Source organism: Sciurus vulgaris, assembly GCF_902686455.1.
Source record: "Sciurus vulgaris genome assembly, chromosome: 12".
NCBI lineage: Eukaryota > Metazoa > Chordata > Mammalia > Rodentia > Sciuridae > Sciurus > Sciurus vulgaris.
The window spans coordinates 79940810-79958884 of NC_136473.1; the positions used below are offsets into that span (position 1 = coordinate 79940810).

Consider the following 18075-nt stretch of genomic DNA (forward strand, 5'->3'; position numbering starts at 1 on the left):
TTTCCACAGTAGTTGTGCCTCTTTATACTGCAGTAGCAAAGTTACAACATGATTTTTCAAAAGTCGTAGAGTAGGACTTTTTCCTCAACTTACTGAGTGAATCCTCTGGCTGGCTATTTGCAAGGCAGGGAGTTTATAATGTAGTTCGGAAGCAAAATGAAGTAGCTGTTATGACCACAGGTATACAATCTACATATTTAGTCTCTTTTTCTTTTCTCATTTCACCTTAATAATTTGGTCCAAAGTCACTACATGGGCCTGAGGGAACCTGGCATTCATCTGGAGTAGGAAAGGGGATGGTGGCCCAGAGCATGATGTTGAAGCCTGACTAGGAGAAAGAAATTGGAACCTACAAAGGGTTAGAAGGATAACACATGGAAGGATGGCCTGACCAATTTTGGAATCTGAGTGGTGAGCAAGAACTCTGTGCAAAGATGATCCCTACGTAGGGCAAGGAGGCTATAGCCAGGCATGCAGCATGCAATGGGCATCGAAGATCCAGTTGAGTGAGAAAGGTTGGGTCTTCCCGAGAGAACTTGGTGCAAAGTAGGAAAAGGAGAATCTCACATGAGAGGGTGGCCTAGCACAAAGTATTGGAGCTCAAAGGTGTGAAAAGACCATCTCCTGGAGAGATTGGAAGTCTAGAGTAGAATACTAGGATCTGAACTGGGTAAGGAAGGGTTCCCCATAGTAGCGCAACAGAGGTGGCCAAACATTGTGTGCTGCAGTCAAAATGAGATGAGAAAAGTGTCCCTGTAGAGAGGTAGCCTCATGTGTGATGTCAGAGCCTGAAAGGATGAAGAGGTTGTGACAAAATATTGATTTACACAGTAAGGGACTGAACAAGTAAATCAAAAAAGCATTAGGAATAAGGGGAACCACATTTCTCACTTCCGAATAAAAGAGTTAACAGGAGAAGCCTGAACTAAACCCTATGATACTGAGGAACTTGGAAGCATCAATGTGAATTCATGTTTTTTTTTTTATATATTTGATGAACCTTTATTTTACTTATTTCTACGTGGTGCTGAAATTGAACACAGTGCCCACACATGCTAGTCAAGTGCTCTACCACTGAGCCACAACCCTAGTCCTGTTTTTATTTTTTTTAATTGACCTACCTAATGACCCTAGACTATTTGTTATATTATGGTAATGCAAATCAAACACTTACATCAATTTCCATGTGTCGAAACCTGCACACCTGTCGAAAACAGCGCCCTTCTTGCCATAATGTGCAAACAGTTTCATTTCCTAGTGCGGCTTCACAGTGACGGAATGGGCAGCTGTCACCCTGTTAACAAAAAGAGAACATAAAAAAACATGTGGAACTGAAATACATCCTAGGTAAAGAGTCCAGGAGGAAAGTTTCCTAGAATCTAGACAAACATAAATTAGTATGGAAAGATAGGTAGGGCAGAAAATAACTGAGATGGGAGGACAAGAATAATCTAAGGGCAACAAATTTAAAATTCCCTATAATCTATTTCTTAACATTATCCTTCATATAACCTGACAACCTGAGAGACAAGGTGGAAGACAAGGTTGAAAATGACAACTGGGGCTGGGGTTGTGGCTCAGAGGTACAGCACTTGCCTAGCATGTGTGAAGCACTGGGTTCGATTCTCAGCACCACATATAAATAAAGGCTTATCAACATCTAAAAAATATTTTTAAAAAACCGACAAGAGTTAGGTACTCTCTAAAAATATCTTACAGTTCATCTTCAAAAGCATTCCATGCATCCTAACTTGTGTAATTCTAGCCTTTGATAGCAAATCACAAAGTTAACAGATAACGATTTAAATATAATCAATCTATAACCAATATAATTAAGCTCCTCTTCATACCTCTGCTGAAACAAAATGCAATTGTGCAAACTGCTATGTGTAAAACAGATTACATCATCAGAGCTTTGCTTAAAACTTATTACTTTGTGGGTTTTTTTCTCCTCTAGAGCTACAGACTGAACCCAGGGCCTGATGCATAGGAGATAAAAACTCTGCCACTGTTCTTCACTTCCAACCCTAAAACTTACCATTTTAAATACAACAGAGGTGATTTAAGAAAAAGTTACTGTAACACACCAATGTGCTGGGCATGGTAGTACACTCCTGTAATCCCAGTGATTCGGGAGGCTAAGGCAAGAGGACTGCAAGTTCAAGATCAACCTCAGTAATTTAGCAAGGCCCTGAGGACTTGGTGAGGCCCTAATTCAAAATAAAACATTAAAAAAGGGCTGGGAGGGCTGGAGTTATGGCTCAGTGGTGGAGCACTTGCCTAGCACATGTGAGGCACTAGGTTTGATCCTCATAAAAATAAAGGCACTGTGTACAACTTAAAAAAAAAAAAAAAAATTGTAAAAGGTTGGGGGTGTGGGCTCAGTAGTTAAGCAACCCTAGTTTCAATTCCTGGTACCAAAAACCAAACAACAAGAACAATAAAACCCCATACAAAGGTACAGAATGTCATAAAGAAGTAATTGAAAGTAGTGATCCTACCTAAATAGAGTTATAGACAAATCAAGCAGAAAAACAGTAAATTTGGACAAAGACAAAGCAAAATGCTACAAAAGCATGTTTAGAAAGTTAGTTTTATATTCTTAGCAACAAGAAATCTGGGCGAAGAGGACAAATTCAACCCATAACAGTTTCTAAAGGTATAATATAACCACCCATTCATTTAATATAAAGTACATAAAATCAAAGAGAATAAGCCCTGGATTAAAGTGCCCACAAATCCAAAGGCATTCTGAATAGATTAATCATAGATAAGAGAACACTGATGATTGCCACTGGTCACTTCATTTTCTACAGAATATGGGAAAATTATAGTTATATATACAAAATAAAGAAGAAAAAAAGAAAATGAATTCTTTACTAAACTGATAGCAGATGAACAGTTGAGCAAACAAAATATAAAAGCAATTTAGAAAGCATGGAAAACCTTATTTTATTAAAGAAAGTAAATAAAACTGATATAGTAATGTCAATTCTTACTTTGGTACATGTAGAATAGAAAAAAAAATAGCAGTCTTCTCCTTGATTAGACATGCTGGGTAAATTCTTAGCCCAGAAGTGGCTTCTTGAAGTAAGCCACTGCTTCCTCAAGGCAAGGACCAGCGCCAAGTCCTTTTGAAATGGGTTTAATCTTCCAAATGACAACTCAATCACAGAAATCGGCTTTAAAACACAATCCTAAAATGAGGAGACAATAAATTAAAGCATTTCAGGTAAATTCTTCCAAATTCCTCTACCAAATCACTCTGAGATCACTTTGTTAAAATAAAATTTTAACTAATTATATTACCATACACATGCCTAAACAGAGCGTGCAAACATAATGACTGTGAATATTGTACACTCCCATCTACAATGTAAAAATTTTATTAAGGATAGCCATGTCCTTTTATTCTTTTGTATTATCTATGGTGCCTGTTTATTACTGCTTCAGAATAAACTTTTTTTAAACATCAGAATAAAAATTATATAAGCTTAGCTAACTAAATATATGATCTACATAGATTCATGGGGCTTGGTTATTTTACACAAGATATTTGCTAAGTTCACATTTCTAAACTAGGTTTAGAAAAATCTAAATGAAAAAAGTTCAGATAGCTTCATAAGCATTTGTTTTATATTCAAAAGTACACCATTATAACTAGGTGGGAAAATATTTAGCTGGAATAATTGGTGAAACAATTAACTTTGAAAACATCTGAGTTAGCTTATATACCGAAGATGGTTAAAGAGTTGCACACCAATTTTAAATAAGGAGCAAAAGAAGTCTTAAAGACTATTCCCATAAAACAATAATTCAGGTCGGGTGCAGTGACACATGCTTGTAATCCCAAGCATGTTCAAAGTCAGCCTCAGCAACAATGGGGAGCTAAGCAATTCAGTGAAACCCTGTCTCTAAATAAAACACCAAAAAAGTGGGGCTGGGGATGTGGCTCAGTAATTGAGTGCCACTAAGTTCAATTCCTGGTTCCCTCCCCCAAACAACAACAAAACAGTAATTCAACAAAACACAAACATTCTAACCACAAGCCCCTGCCATGCCCTGGTCCTTACACTAAAGTGTCCAAGAAAGATTTTATATAAAGCCAAAATATATAAAAGCATATATGAGAATATGGAAGGGTTTTCTATATATCCATATACCAGAAGATCAAGCTTCAGAAACATGGATCTACCACTTGAAATCCAAACAAATTGAATCTTATCTCCTGCTAATAATTCCTAATCCAAGAATACTACATCATGATGAAAACCAACCTTCAAGTCCACACGTAGGTTAGGAGGTAACTAACCATGTACCAAAAGCTTTAAGCTGTATAAACCTTTGACCCAATTATTCAATTCCTAAAATTTATCCTAACATAAGACTATTTGACAAATATTCAAAGTAAAAATGCCCCAGAAAGTGCATCACCATCTTATTTCTAATGTTGAAACACTAGAGTCTGTTTAAAATAATTATGGTACATCCACAGTTCAACAGTACACAGCTTAACAGAATTTGGTACCAAAAAGAGAATGCTGATATAAAAATATTCCTAGAAAAGTGGATGCAGCTTTGGAATACAGGCATAAGTAGAGGCTGGAAGAGTTCTGAGGTGATTCACAGAAGAAGCCTAGAAGAAATTACAGGTAAAAATAATTATGTTAACGGTGCTTCTGAAGAGGCTTCAGTTGGAAATAAGGAGTAAGTTATCAGAAACTTGAGAAAAGACGATTCTTGTTACATAATGGTAAAGAACTTGGTGGAACTGTGTTCTGTTGGGTGGAAGGTAGAACTTGTAAGCAAAGAATGTGGGTATTTACCCTAGGAGATGCCTAAGCAATCTGTGGAGGAACAGCATGTTTTCGCCTTGCTGTTGAAAAGAACATGCAAGAGGAAAGAGAGATATTAAGGAAAGAACTATTATACAAAATGGAAGCAGAACTTGAAGATTTAGAAAATTTCCATACGGGGATGGTGGATTAAAAAAAAAAAAAAAAAAAAAAAAGAGCCAGGCACAGTGATGCACACCAGTAATCCCAGTGCCTCAAAGGCTGTGGCAGGAGGACCAGAAGTTCAAAGCCAGGCTGGGTACAGGGGCTCATGCCTGTAATCCCCGCGGACTGGGAGGCTGAGACAGAAGCATCACGAGTTCAAAGCCAGCCTCGGCAATAGTGAGTCACTAAGCAACTAGTGAAACCCCGTCTCTAAATAAAATACAAAATAGGGCTGGGGATGTGGATCAGTGGTCAAATGCCCTGAGTTCAATCCCTAGTACTGAGGGGGAAAAAAAAAAGTTCAAAGTCAGCCTTAGCAATTTAGCAAGATCCTGTATCAAAATATAAACATCTGTTCTGTGAAAGAACAGTTAAGAGGATGAAAAAATACACCACAGGTTGGGAGAAAATCTTTGTAAGACACAACTTAGTGAGATCTATCTCAAAATTTTAAAAAGGGCTGGGGAGGTAGCTCAGTGACAGATCACCCCTGTAACAAAAAACAAAAAAACAAAAACAATACAATAAAAAATAAATTTTAAAAATTTAAATCCATATATAAAAATATATATTATAATAACGTATTTTATATAATTTTTTTATAAAGGGAAAAAGGGCTTACAGGCCAATTTCACTCCTGAAACCAGGATCCCAAAGGATACATACATGTTTATGAAACTGTTAATAGTTTCAGGAAGACCATCTACAAACTAATCAAATAAAAAGGCAGCTGTGAAATGGCAACAAAATAGCATGAATTGCAAATTTAGGTCTGCAAAACTCCCTCCAAGTTAAGCAGAATGTGGGGAGATTGAATCTTGAGTAGACACCCTTACTAATGTTTCAACAGGAAAGAGCCTCCATGTATCTGTTTTACACACTGGGTTTCTATAACTTTCATTAGGAAAAAATATATATGTAATTGCATAAAAAAAATGGCAATTTAGCCAGGAATGGTGATGCATGCCTGTAATCCCATGACTGGGAGAGGCCAAGGCAGGAGGATCTCAAGATTGAGGCAAGCCTCAGCAACTTAGCGAGATCCTGTCTCAAAATGGGACTGGGGTATAGCTTGATGGTAAAGCACCCTTGGGTTCAATCAGTACCAGAGGTGGGTGGGAAAGGGTGGAAAGAGAAACCTTAGAAAACTCACATTTCTATCTTCTTCCCCTCAAAGATATTTTAATAGAGGGTACAGACAGCAGAATGAACATCAAAGAAAAACATAACTGAATTATAAGAGAACACTGGCAGAATATCTCCCAGAATCCAAAGCAAAAATGGAAAAGATGTATGTCAATATGAGAGAAAAGGTATATGATGTGGAATTTTAAGAAATTCAATTTCTAGACAACAAATTCTAAAAAAAAAAAAAAAAAGAAATGGAATTGGTAGGGATAATAAGAAAAAAAAAAGTACCAGAAAATTTCTCTAAACCAGATGGACCTGAACCCTTAAAGAGGCTTATCAAATGCCATAGTAATAAACTTTTAAGATATTTTTCTCTACATAGATATGGTTAAGTTTTTTTTAATTCCAACAGAAAGACAAAGTCACATAAACTTCCAGGAAAAAGCAGATTAACAAAGGAAAGAACAACAGGCTTGACATTATTAGACTTCTCATCTGAAATTCTAAACTCCAAAAGACAAAAATACTATGCAACCAAGATCTAAAGGATATTATGACCTTAGATTTAGCGTTTCAAACTACACTTCATGAACAGCTCAAGACTTGGAAGAAGTTTTAACACATGCAAAGTCTCAAAAAGTATATCCTTCCCAGCCATGGTGACGCGTGCCCATAACTCATTCAATTAAGGAGGCCAAGGCAGAAGGATCACAAGTCTGAAGACAGCCTGAGCACATTAGAAGGGCTTTCATCAACTTAGCAAGACTCCGTCTCAAAAAAATAAAAATAAAAATAAAATGGACTGTGAATGTTGCTCAGTGGTAAAGCACCACACAGAGTTCAATCTCCAGTAACAAAAACAAACAAAACCAAAAAACTAAGTACATCCTCTATGTACTCTACCCAGTTTTGAAAAAAATTATTCAAGCAAGTACTATTACTTAAGAATTACTTAGAAAAAAGAGCTCAGTAAAAGTGCAAAGGAACAAAACAAACCATATTACAAGCACTATTTCACTCTTTAAAAAGTTTTATAACTATTGCTTCAAACATCTGATATATGATACAAAAGAAAAATTCCAAAAAAGCATGAGCTAATTAACAACAGCATATTAAGACTAACATTACTCTTCTAATAGGCTGATTCCAAGACTAAAAATGGTCTAATATTACAAAATTCATAAAGGGTATAAAAAACAACAACAACAAAAAAACCATCCTCTGTGGTAATCTAAGGAAGATTTCAAAAAAGGCAAAAAATGTGACTTGTGAGGTACACACCTGTGATCCCAGTTACTCAGGAGGCTGAAGCAAGAGGATTGAAAGTTTGAGGTCACCCTAGGCAACTCAGTGATATCCTGTCTCAATATAAAAAATTAAAAAGGGGGGCTGGGGCTGTAGTTTAGTGGTAGTATGCTTGCATGTGCAAGGCCCTAGGTTCAATCCCTAGTGCTGCAAGAAAAAAAGGAAGGAAGGAAGGGAGGGTGGGCAGGCGGGCTGGGGATTGACTCTGTGGTAAAGCACCTCTGGGTTCAATCCCCAGAACCAAAAAAAAAAGAAAGTTGTAGCTCAGTGGTAGAGCAGTTGCCTAGCACATGAGAGGCAATGGACTTGATCCTTAGCACCACATAAAAATAAATAAACGAAGGTATTGCGTCCATCTAAAAATGGTTAAAGAGGGGGAAAAAAAGGGCTTAAAATGATATTAATAAAAAGACGGGCTGAGGATATAGCTCAGTTGGTAGAGTGCACGCCTCGTGTGCACAAGGCCCTGGGTTTAATCCCCAGCACCACCAGAAAAAAAAAAAAAAAAAAAAGACAATAATGGGTTAAAAAAAAAAAAAAAGGCAAGCTAAGCTGGGCACAATGGTGCATGCCTGTAATCTTGGAGATGAGAGAGGCTAAGGGAGGAGGATCTCAAGTTTAAGTCAGCCTGGGCAACTTAGCAAGACCCTATCTTAAAGCAGAAGATAAAAAGGACTGGGGATATAACTCAGTAGTCAAGGGCCCCTGCAACATCTACTCCTGGTTTAAAACAAAAAACAAAAACAAAAAAGGAACTGCCTAAGAATAAATGCACTCATTCATCAAACTGGCAGCATGCACAGATGGTAAAGCACTGGGGTGAACTCACTGAAGACAGATGCAGAGATAGATATTCAACTGTTGCCAATATCATTCAAAACTCTTCCAGAGTAGGGCACATTCCTATAATCCCAGCAACTCAGGAGGCTGAGGCAGAAGGATCACAAGTCTGAAGCCAGCCTGGGCAACTTAGTGAGACCCTGTCTCGAAATAAAAATAAAAGGGCTGGGGATGTAGCAACCCTGGGGTTCAGTCCCCAGTACCTCCTTCTCCCCGCAAAAAAACCTGTTCCAGAGGTTCTAATGTGTACAGCAAGGAAAAAAAAAACAAGGAAGGATGAGACCAAAAATACTACTAATAAAAAAATCTGCAAATTACATGCTTACAAACTAGTAAATTCAACAATTTTAAAAATAATAAGATAAACATACAAAAAGTAAACCTACTCGATGCCAACAATCATTCAGCTGCGTCATTCACAATAAAACCATAAAATATGTAGAAGAGTATGCAAGAGTCACATTAAATCAAAAACAAACCCCCAAAATATGAAATGACTAAGGCACAGATGATCTGGACAATGGATAAATTTAAGAAGTAACTTAATAATGCACACATTGAATGCAATTCATGCCAAATCCCAGGAAGAGTTTATTACTGGTATTGAGAATGTAACATCATCTAGAAGAATAAGTGAGGGAAAAAAAAGATACTTTAAAAAGGAATGGAAGAGCCTTGCTCTACCTGATATTACAAATGGCAAATACAACAATATTTAAATGTAATGTTGAATGAGGAAGTACAGTTCAATAGAATTCAAAAGCACCCATAAGTTATAAGTGAATGTGATTTATAAAAATAAGTGGCATTTGAGATCAACAACAAAAATGGCCGCCATTTGAAAAAAAAAACAAAAACAAAAATAAAAAAAACTACTTCATAATGCAGAAGTCCCAGGGGAATACAATCAGGGATAGCAAAGAGGTGTTGGCTTACCAATTAGAGCTTTATACTAAGATTCTGGAATTCATAACTTAGTAAAAAAAAGTAAGCTGTATTTGATAATGTCCCTCTTGATTGTGGGAGGAAGAGTGGCAATGTCATAACTACAATTCATACCATTTTTAAAATAAAATACATATTCACCTAAGTACTAGGAAAAAAAATGTTTTTGTAAGCTCAGAGTGAAAAAAAAAAAACCCTTTTCTAAGATACCAAAAATAAAAACCATAACAATTACATTAATAAAAGCGAAAAGCATTTATATAATAAAAGATCTATTGGCAATATGGCCAAAGATTAGTATCTTTATAAAAAGGGAAACATCGAAACTTTTGCAAATTAAGACCTCAATAATTGTTCAGTGAATTTCTACACCCTCTTGTAAGAATAATATATAACACATCTATAAATTTGCATCCAAGAACTTGTTCTAGGAAAACAAGTTCATGTAGGTGTGTGCATAAGAACATTATTAGATACAGGGCTATTTTTGTTTGTATTGGCAAAACCTCAAATGTTTATCAATGAGGGATACATTAAGTTATGGCACATCCATACAATGGAACACTACAATGTCATTAAAAAGATGAGGCAGAGTCATGTGTACGGGCAAGGAACCACGTTGTGATAATGTTTTCCTTCAAGGAAATGGAATTAGGAGAGGATTTCACCTTAGCTGTACTACATTTTACCTTTTTTACAATGCGCACCATTAAAAAAAAAAAAAAAAAAAAGATGAAAGAACAAACAGATATTTCCATCCAAAAACTAAAAAACTTGTGAATAATTACAAGAAAAAAAATGTCTGGACAATGGCCTTTTAATTTCTTACTAGTCCAGGAAAACTGTGCCTTAAATTACAAAAATTTTTACTCCTTTAATGAGAAAAGACCCATTTCCCCACTTACATTAGCTGGTTGCTCTCAACAGGAACGTCTGTGTCTTCACTGAGTTCCAATCTATTACGCCTGTAGGTCGAACCAACACTCAATCCATGAATTAATAATAATGAGGCAGAAAGAATTTTCCTCCTCACATTGCCAAGGAAACCTCTCAGCCACAATTGAAACACAGGATGTGTTTTTAAAACATCTCCCAACTACTGGAAGATTAAGTCCATTCGAATAACCTTTGCCAGCCTGGAGACAGCTAGCATTAGTTATCTCCTCAAAAAGAAAAAACAAAAACAAAAAAAGTTCATTTAAAAGATGAACTTGAAATTCAAAGATTTTTTAAAAAATCCATCTTCCATAGCCGAACAATATAATTTAAAAAGAAAAGGAAAAAAAAAGAAAAAAAAGAAAAAAAAAAAAAAAAAGAAAAAGAAAAAAGGAAAAAGAAAAGAAAAAACACCAAAATTCAATAAGATCCAATTTCTGGTCTTCAAGATTTCTTCACCTATTAAGAAAAAAACAGAAACCTTCCCCCATCTTTATTATCTGTATAATAAAAGCATACTTGTATGTAAAAATATAAAGTGTTTTATGTATATAATATACACAAATACTAACTGGCTTATACACATACATACAAACACACACACACACACAAATGTGTAGAAATAAAACATCTGGGTAAATTTCCCTTTTTAAAATACACTATAAAAGACTTTAGATTTGAGTACATTATAAAAATAGTGAACTTACATACCAAAGTACCATGAAGCTAATGTTACACTAAATTTTGCCCAGCCCACAAAATAAAGATGAAAGGAAATCTTTATACACATATCAATGTGTATAATATGATGTATCTCTATCATCATCATCATCATCAAGGAGTGTTTAACCAAAAAAGATAGAAACGTATAGTTATAGAGTAACTATAGAGTGGTGCAGCAAGCTGTAGAAGGCAGAGCAGCATTATAGCCATTCTGAACTGGAACTGTCAAAACACAGAAAGCTTTTATCCAAGGGAAGATTTTTTTTTTTCCTTTTATATCAACACCAGCATCACTGGCATGATATTCAACACTGGCCTTGCAAAGGCTTGCTTATGCAGCCTAGAACCAAATTCTTTACTACTGATGGCTATAGCTTTTAAAGATTGTAATTATCCATTTACTCCAGTTAGTAAAAGGGTAAATTTTTGGAGTTGAAATTTCATTTCACAATGGTACGTTTACCATTTAAGAATTTAAAAAAATATTTTGATGTACAGAAATGAGTTTTCTAAATTTTTGAAACCAGCCCAGTAACAAAGCAATTTTGATTCTCACATAATAAATACTACATAATTTCTAGGCTAAATCTTGCCAAATACTATCCAAGACAAAACTAAAATCAAAACTTAAAAAAAAAGTGGACACCTTTTACTCACACTTAATACTAGTCAATTTTCCAGGATTTTTTTGGGCAGGGAATATCCCCAAATCTAAAATGAAAAAAAGGAAAAATTGGGATCTTACATTAGTTATTCAGTCTGAAACTTTTAATAGACTTTTACTAAAAGTCATCATTTTCTGGCCTCCCACTCAAATATAGAAACATACTTTGAGTGGAAAGGGACCTTTAAAGGATCACTGGGATTAATTCACTTATTTCACCAATGATTCCTAACATATGAAAATACTGACTGCTTATTTTTAGTTAAGAAGATACAGTGGCCAAAACAACTTCAGTTAATATTATGGATCATTATGTTTTTCAAAAGATCACCAAAAATTAGAAAAACATTCTTCGGAGAAGGCAAACTGGGTTTGTCAAAATATGCTCACAGGGCTTGAAATCTAATCCTGTTCAATCTTCTTCCATTTTGCAAACTTTTTACTATTATTAACCCATAAACTATGCAAAAGCACCTATATAATCTTTATAGTTTTAAATAATATTTTAAAGGTTAAAAAAGATAATTCAAAGACTAAAAATATTATTTTCCTAATCTTTCCCTAAACATAAAGGGTAATTCTATCATGCCCAATAATTTGAAATTATCAAGCTGACCAGTATGAGGAGGCAATTAGAAATTCCCAAACATAAAACAATTTTTTTTTCTTTTTTGCCAAATTATAACTAAGCATCAGGGTTTTAAAAGACATAGAAAAATGGGGAGAGGGAAGGAATACCAACTTAGGATATTGTTGTTTTCTCAATTCATTGGTTTTAGAGTAATCAAACCTCCCATGCTGGGGAAAAATTTTATTATAATTACTAGTTCAATCTACCAGTCAGAAATAGCCTAAGGCCTTTCAATGCTGCACTATATTTTTTTTTTTTCAGTTAAAAAAATCTCTTTTTTTTCTCAAATGATATAAACATTTTCAAAATTTCCAAGTGTAACATTAAGTTACAACAGTGAAATCTTTCAAGTTAACCTTCATTTTATCAACATACTGTCTCTGAGGAATTTCTAGACCTTTTTGTTTTCAGGTTTCCCCAGGTTTAGTTTTGTGGCTGCTTGTTTTTAGACATAGGGGTCTGGCTATGTTGCCCAGGCTGGTCTCGAACTTGTGGGCTTAAGCAATTCTCCCGCCTCAGCATCTCAGGTAGCTGGGATTACAGGAGTGAGCCACCATGCTCAGCTGTTTTTTAAAGAATAATTAGTATGACTATATAATAATTATAGCAGTAAGGATACAATAATATAGCAAAAAGTTGCCCATTTTAAATGGAGAAAGGAAAAAGAAATTAAGACAATATTTCTTTTTCACTGCTTTGAACAACCTTATTCTCAGGATCCTGGCTTAGAACCAACGTAGAATAATCATAGTTAACATTTTTCAAGTTCATTTTCAGAAACATCAGCTGTTCTATATTTTCAAAGTCCAGGCTCATGATCTGCTTTGGATGAAAGTGGCTATTTGAAGTAAAGAAACATTCAGATTGCCAACTACACATGGGGCAACTTAGATATTGAATGGCAACTTGGGTCAAAGCTGGCCATATGCTCAGTTTCCTTTGCCAATAAATCAAAGGATCATCACCTCCTGAGAGTTCTGAATACTTCTCTTTGAAGTACTCATCCACTACTGCTACTGCAGAAGGGAACATGAAGCTTTTGCTTCCAATGGCAACACTGTTTGTGGCAGGGCTATCCAAGGAACCTGAATTGGAGGTGCCTTCTTTTATAGATGAGGTAAATGAATCAACTCCTACTGTAACTAAGGGACCAGATGCTTCTGAAGCTGCAATTTGACAGGCTTCTGATGAAGATTCCATATAATTACAAACCTCTTCTGCAAGGATCTGTTTATAAATTTCTAAATCAGCACCTTGAGGAAAAAAGTCTTCCAAACTGTTCTTAAAGCAAGGATCTAACAAAGTAGCCAAGATACAGGGTTTGGATTTGAGCATGGCACTTAGTAGGGTATCAGTTTCAAGTTTCAGAGATAAACTATCCACCAGATTGAGGGCCTGAGTAATACCTCTGACTTGAAAGTCTTCTCTGAGTTTCTGAAGGGAAAGGAATAGATGATGGATAAGGGGTAGCACCTGATTCAATCCTGTGGTCTTTACACTCACTTTCTGAGTGGCTTCCTCAAATGGTTTAAGAATATCACAAACATATGTCATTAGAGTCCACTGAAGGGAGGTGAGCACAACTCCACTGGCTCTACCAAGGCTATGGTGAACTGAGTAGCAATGCTCCAAAAGCCATTTTAACATATAAAAGGTGGAAATCCAATGGCCAGTTTCATCCTGCTTCAAATTCTTCCATGGAAGCTGGTGATCATTTTGGAACTCTTGCAGTATCTGACGGGCCTTGACTGAATGACTAAAATGATGACAGGTTTTCCTAGCAGCCACTAACATATTCTCAATGCTTTTGTGCTCACAGAAAAAGTCCTGAATAACTATATTTAAACAATGCAGGAAACAGGGCACGTGGGTAAAACCACCATCTTTGATTGCATGTACCACATTAGAGGAATTGTCAGAAACAATGAAGCTAGGAATAAGGAAATTGGGAGAAAGCCACAGACCAATCTGGTCATTTAATTCTTGTAAAATGTTTGTTATCAAACAGTCTTTGGCCAAACCCGTAACACAAAGCACTGCCCACTTTCTGAAATTGGGGATCCTGCCATTATTGGGAGAAGAGACAGTTTCCAAAGAGACCCAGTGAACAGTCACAATGAAATAGTCAGTAGATGGGTCATGGGTCCATATGTCAACGGTCAGGTGGATCTTTTGGCTTTGAACATTCTCTAAAGTTAAGAAAATCTTTTCTCTGACACAGTCATATAACTGAGGTACAGCCTTAGTGAAAAAGTAAGTCTCTGATGGCAATCTGTAGTCAGGAGCCACAATCTGTAGGAACCTCTGAAAAGCTGGAGTTGAGAAGTAGTTGTAAGGATGCATATCCTCCACAATCATTTGAATAATTGCCTGACTTATTTGACTTGAGGCTGGATTTTCACAAAATGTTGTTTCTCTCTCTTGTTCATGCAAGAGACTGTCTTGCTCTACAACAGGAATAGGACTCTCAGATCTATTTTCAACCTCTAACACAGGAGGTTCATCTGAATCAGAGTCACTAAGATCCTCAGCTGTTAAATCTTGGCTGCCTGTAGACTTCTCTCCATGCAAAGTATCATTCAAGAGATCACTGCTTTCAGTCTCAGTCTCATCTAATCCATTTCCAAGAGCACCACTGTCTTTGTTGGCAACGGCCCAATGGATGGGATGGGTGGCCTGCAGGTGTCGTTGAAGTGTTGAAGTTCCTAAGTGGGAACCTGGCCTACCCCGACTCACACTTCTTTTACATATATTACACACAGCTCTTGAGATGTGCTGAGGATCAGTGTAAAAAAAGTTCCAAACTGCAGATGTCTTGGCTCTGGTTCCAGGAATTAAGGCATGCTTGACAATGTTACTTTTAATAAGAAATCTCCCTCTTTCTGCCCTTAGGGCATCAGATGCTGATTTATCACGTTTCTTACCCATTCTATTATCATCTAATGCATCAGTAGGAATATAGTCAAAGCTTCCATTGCTTCCAGGAGAAGAGGGAGATAAAGATACATCCAAGCTAAAGTCCTCCTCCCCACTAGTGACTCCAAACTTGTTGGCCCTGGTCCAATGAGGTGAATGTCTTGCCTGCAAATGTCGCTGAAGAGTAGATGTACCAAGATGGCTGCCTGGCTTACCCCTGCTGACACTTTTTTCACAGAGGTTACAAATAGCCCGCCAGGTGTACTGGGGATCAACATGAAAGAAATGCCATACAATGGAGGTCTTGGCTCTGGTACTAGGTAGATAGATCTGTTTTTCTATATTGCTCTCAAAAAGACTTTCTTCGTCCTGTTCATGGGCATTGGAAGCTAACAAAGCTGGAGCATCTGCAACAGGCCTCCCAGATCCCAATTCCTTAGTAAATTTCTTGGCAAGGATCAATTTTTTTCGGCGCCTTTTCCCTTTAATTCGCAAACCCTTCTTTCTTTTTTTTTTAGCAGGCAGTTTTGCCTCTTTATCCACTCCTTCTGCCACCATCTTTCCCTCTACCACATCTTCTTCGGCAGCATTAGAATTAATGGAAACACATCCCAGAATCCCAGCACCATTAAAAGTGCTGCATCTTCTACGAGGAGAGAGGGAGGAAACTGGTACATTTAAAGTACATACACTCATTCTCTTTATGTCTCCAAAATTCGTACCAGAATTGGTTAGTGTGTTTATTACTCAAGCAGAAATACAGCTGTTCCTCTCTCCTTGCATTACCTTTTCTCCAATTTCTACAGGGAGTCAAATTCCCTTTGGACCAATGAATCTGAAGCCAGGTTATTTTCGGAGGAAAAATTACAGCAGTGAAGAACATTCCCAAACTCTTTCTTAGAGGGCCTTAAGATCCCTTTCAACTTTCTGAGTTCTGAATTCAAATAGTCCAGTGTCCTCACATTATAGAAAAAAGAACTGAGGCCCACTTTCCCACAGTCAAAGCGTTGAGTTGGTTTGTACCAGCTAAAAACCAGATCTCTCGAACTTCAGGTTCATGTTCTTTCTGATTCATCAAGAACTATACCTGCTTGAAATGTCTTCAGTTGTTAAAATATGTATTTTATGATGTCTCAAGATAGCAACGATTTTCCCTTAGTTCTGAAATTATTTTCAGGAAATTTCATTTAAACAAAAACATAGTGCATCATTCAACATTCATCATTTAGGACTGTGATTTGTCAAAGTAACCCCCAAAAGACAATTCTGGAAAGCTAAATGAGACTCCACATACTGGTCATTAACAGGAAATGCTAGTTGGGCCCTTTCACTTCTAAGTAATACAACTCTTTAAAATGCGGGTGGCTGGGAAAAAACCCTTTGGGAATAAAACTTTAAAACAGGAAAACAAGTTGCATTTTCAATTTGCTGTTTCTACCAAGTTAATGTTTTAAGCCTGAAGAAGCTTTGCAGGTTGTAAATAAGGAACTCACAAGTTGTACTCTATCTGAGCAGTAAAAACTGAAACATGAGCTTTAAACTACTTTCATTCCTTTTCCATTGATCGCTCCCCTTTCCCCAATACCTACACACATTTACCCTAAAAAGCATCGCTATCACTAGTTCCACAGCCTCCTTCTCAAGGTCCAGAATCAAAGCCTGGAAGATGTCAACAATATGGGCCTCCCCCATAGGAATCCGCACCAATTATGGGAGTTTAGGGGGTGATCTTCATTACGGTTCCACCAATCCTACAAGGAGAACGGAAGTGTCCCTGTAGCTCTTGACTCCGATGCTGAGGGCTGGGGGAGGGAGTGTAAGTGGGGTGGGAATGGGTGTAGGATCCCGGAATAAGGTCAATGGCTTTGTATGTGGAGTTTGAGAAAAATCTCCAAAGTAGTAGGACCCTGGAGAGGAATGAGAGTAGGTCAGCCCAGCTCCCGGCACTCGGTCTGCTTTAGACAGGGAGCGTCCGCTAAACTGGAGAAACTGTTGCCCCGAAGAAAGCAATCTAGTGTCAGTTCGCCCTCCGAGGGTCGGGAACAGTCGGCTCTCGGGGAAGCTCCCGCTCCCGGTTTCGCGAGCACCGGATGTGGGGGAGGGGAGGAAGGGTGGTTGGGAAGGGAGCAGGCGCCGTGGGGGTGGGGCGCGGGGGTGGGGGTGGGGAGGATGGGAAAAGTGAGCGGGAGCCTGGCTCCCAGCCCACCCCGGCGAGGGCCGCGGCCGGGAGGGGGTGGTCGTTATCGCGGCGCTGCAGAACCCCGCTCTGACTTCCCGGGCTAGGCCGCGACCCGGGGGCGAGGGGAGGCCGCTGCCACTCCCCTCGCCCTCTCCCCCACCTCCCTGGCTCCAAGCCACCCGGGAATCAAGAAACGGGTCTAGTTACCAGAGAACAGAAACTTTACCGAACCGATGACACTATCTCCGACTCCCGCCTGCTGCCACGTCTTTCTTCTTTCTTAGCCGCAGCCGCCCGCCGTCCTCACAGCAGCAGAACCAGCAGAAACCCGAGACTGCCAGCGTCAAAGATGGCGCCCGGCTACAGGCTCAGCTCTAAGGCCCGGCCAGTAAAAGTGCCAGCACGACGCAGAGCGCGGGGATTCTGGGAGTTGTAGTTTGCTCTATGAGGCGATGCCTAAGATGGCTTCCCCTGGTCACAGGGTCACGTGAGAGGGGAGGGGCTGGGCCTTGGGGACCTTTGGTAAGGGCTGTTTCTGAAAGTTTCGGGCCTCCTAAAGCCGTTTTTGATGAAGGTTTTTTGTTTTTTGTTTTTAAGTTCAGATTAGATAATCGGGAAAGCTGAAAGAACTGTCCACCAGATCATAAGCGTTTATTTTCCTCTTACCAAAATTTTCCTACTGAATAAATCATTCACACCGTGTATAAATTTAATTTAGAAATAAACTTTTCTCATGTAATGTCGAAGAGTTCTGGTTTTTTGTTTGTTTGTCTTTTGTTTTTAATTTTGAAACAGGATCTCTCTA

At 37.9% G+C, this 18075-nt stretch overlaps 3 protein-coding genes across 8 annotated transcripts in view; all 3 read right to left on the reverse strand.

Annotated features, from left to right (window-relative positions):
- Nucleotides 1-17616, reverse strand: part of ZC3H11A (zinc finger CCCH-type containing 11A) — a 37507-nt gene extending 19891 nt beyond the window's left edge. For 2 of the 6 annotated variants that reach the window (XM_079107395.1, XM_079107392.1), the window contains exons 1-4: nucleotides 10127-10260; nucleotides 8266-8416; nucleotides 3000-3197; nucleotides 1175-1294 (exon numbers count right to left, since the gene is read on the reverse strand). In XM_079107395.1, coding sequence (XP_078963521.1) covers nucleotides 1175-1294; nucleotides 3000-3197; nucleotides 8266-8310 — 363 coding nt within the window. In that variant the 5' untranslated portion in view covers nucleotides 8311-8416; nucleotides 10127-10260. Of the gene's footprint in view, nucleotides 1-1174; nucleotides 1295-2999; nucleotides 3198-8265; nucleotides 8417-10126; nucleotides 10261-11537; nucleotides 11592-17477 lie in introns of those variants that run through there. The other 4 variants (XM_079107393.1, XM_079107391.1, XM_079107394.1 and 1 more) reach the window with 4 other exon arrangements.
- LOC306642028 (uncharacterized protein) lies at nucleotides 1175-11090 on the reverse strand (the record flags this gene model as incomplete). Its single annotated transcript, XM_079107421.1, has 3 exons — nucleotides 1175-1294; nucleotides 3000-3197; nucleotides 10127-11090. The coding sequence occupies one exon, from the start codon at nucleotides 11088-11090 to the stop codon at nucleotides 10992-10994; it is 99 nt and encodes a 32-aa protein (XP_078963547.1). The 3' UTR covers nucleotides 1175-1294; nucleotides 3000-3197; nucleotides 10127-10991.
- ZBED6 (zinc finger BED-type containing 6) lies at nucleotides 12845-15649 on the reverse strand (the record flags this gene model as incomplete). The annotated part of the gene is made up of 1 exon (XM_079107295.1): nucleotides 12845-15649. One exon carries the CDS (start codon nucleotides 15647-15649, stop codon nucleotides 12845-12847), a length of 2805 nt encoding a protein of 934 aa, XP_078963421.1.
- Nucleotides 17617-18075: the final 459 nt, after the last annotated feature.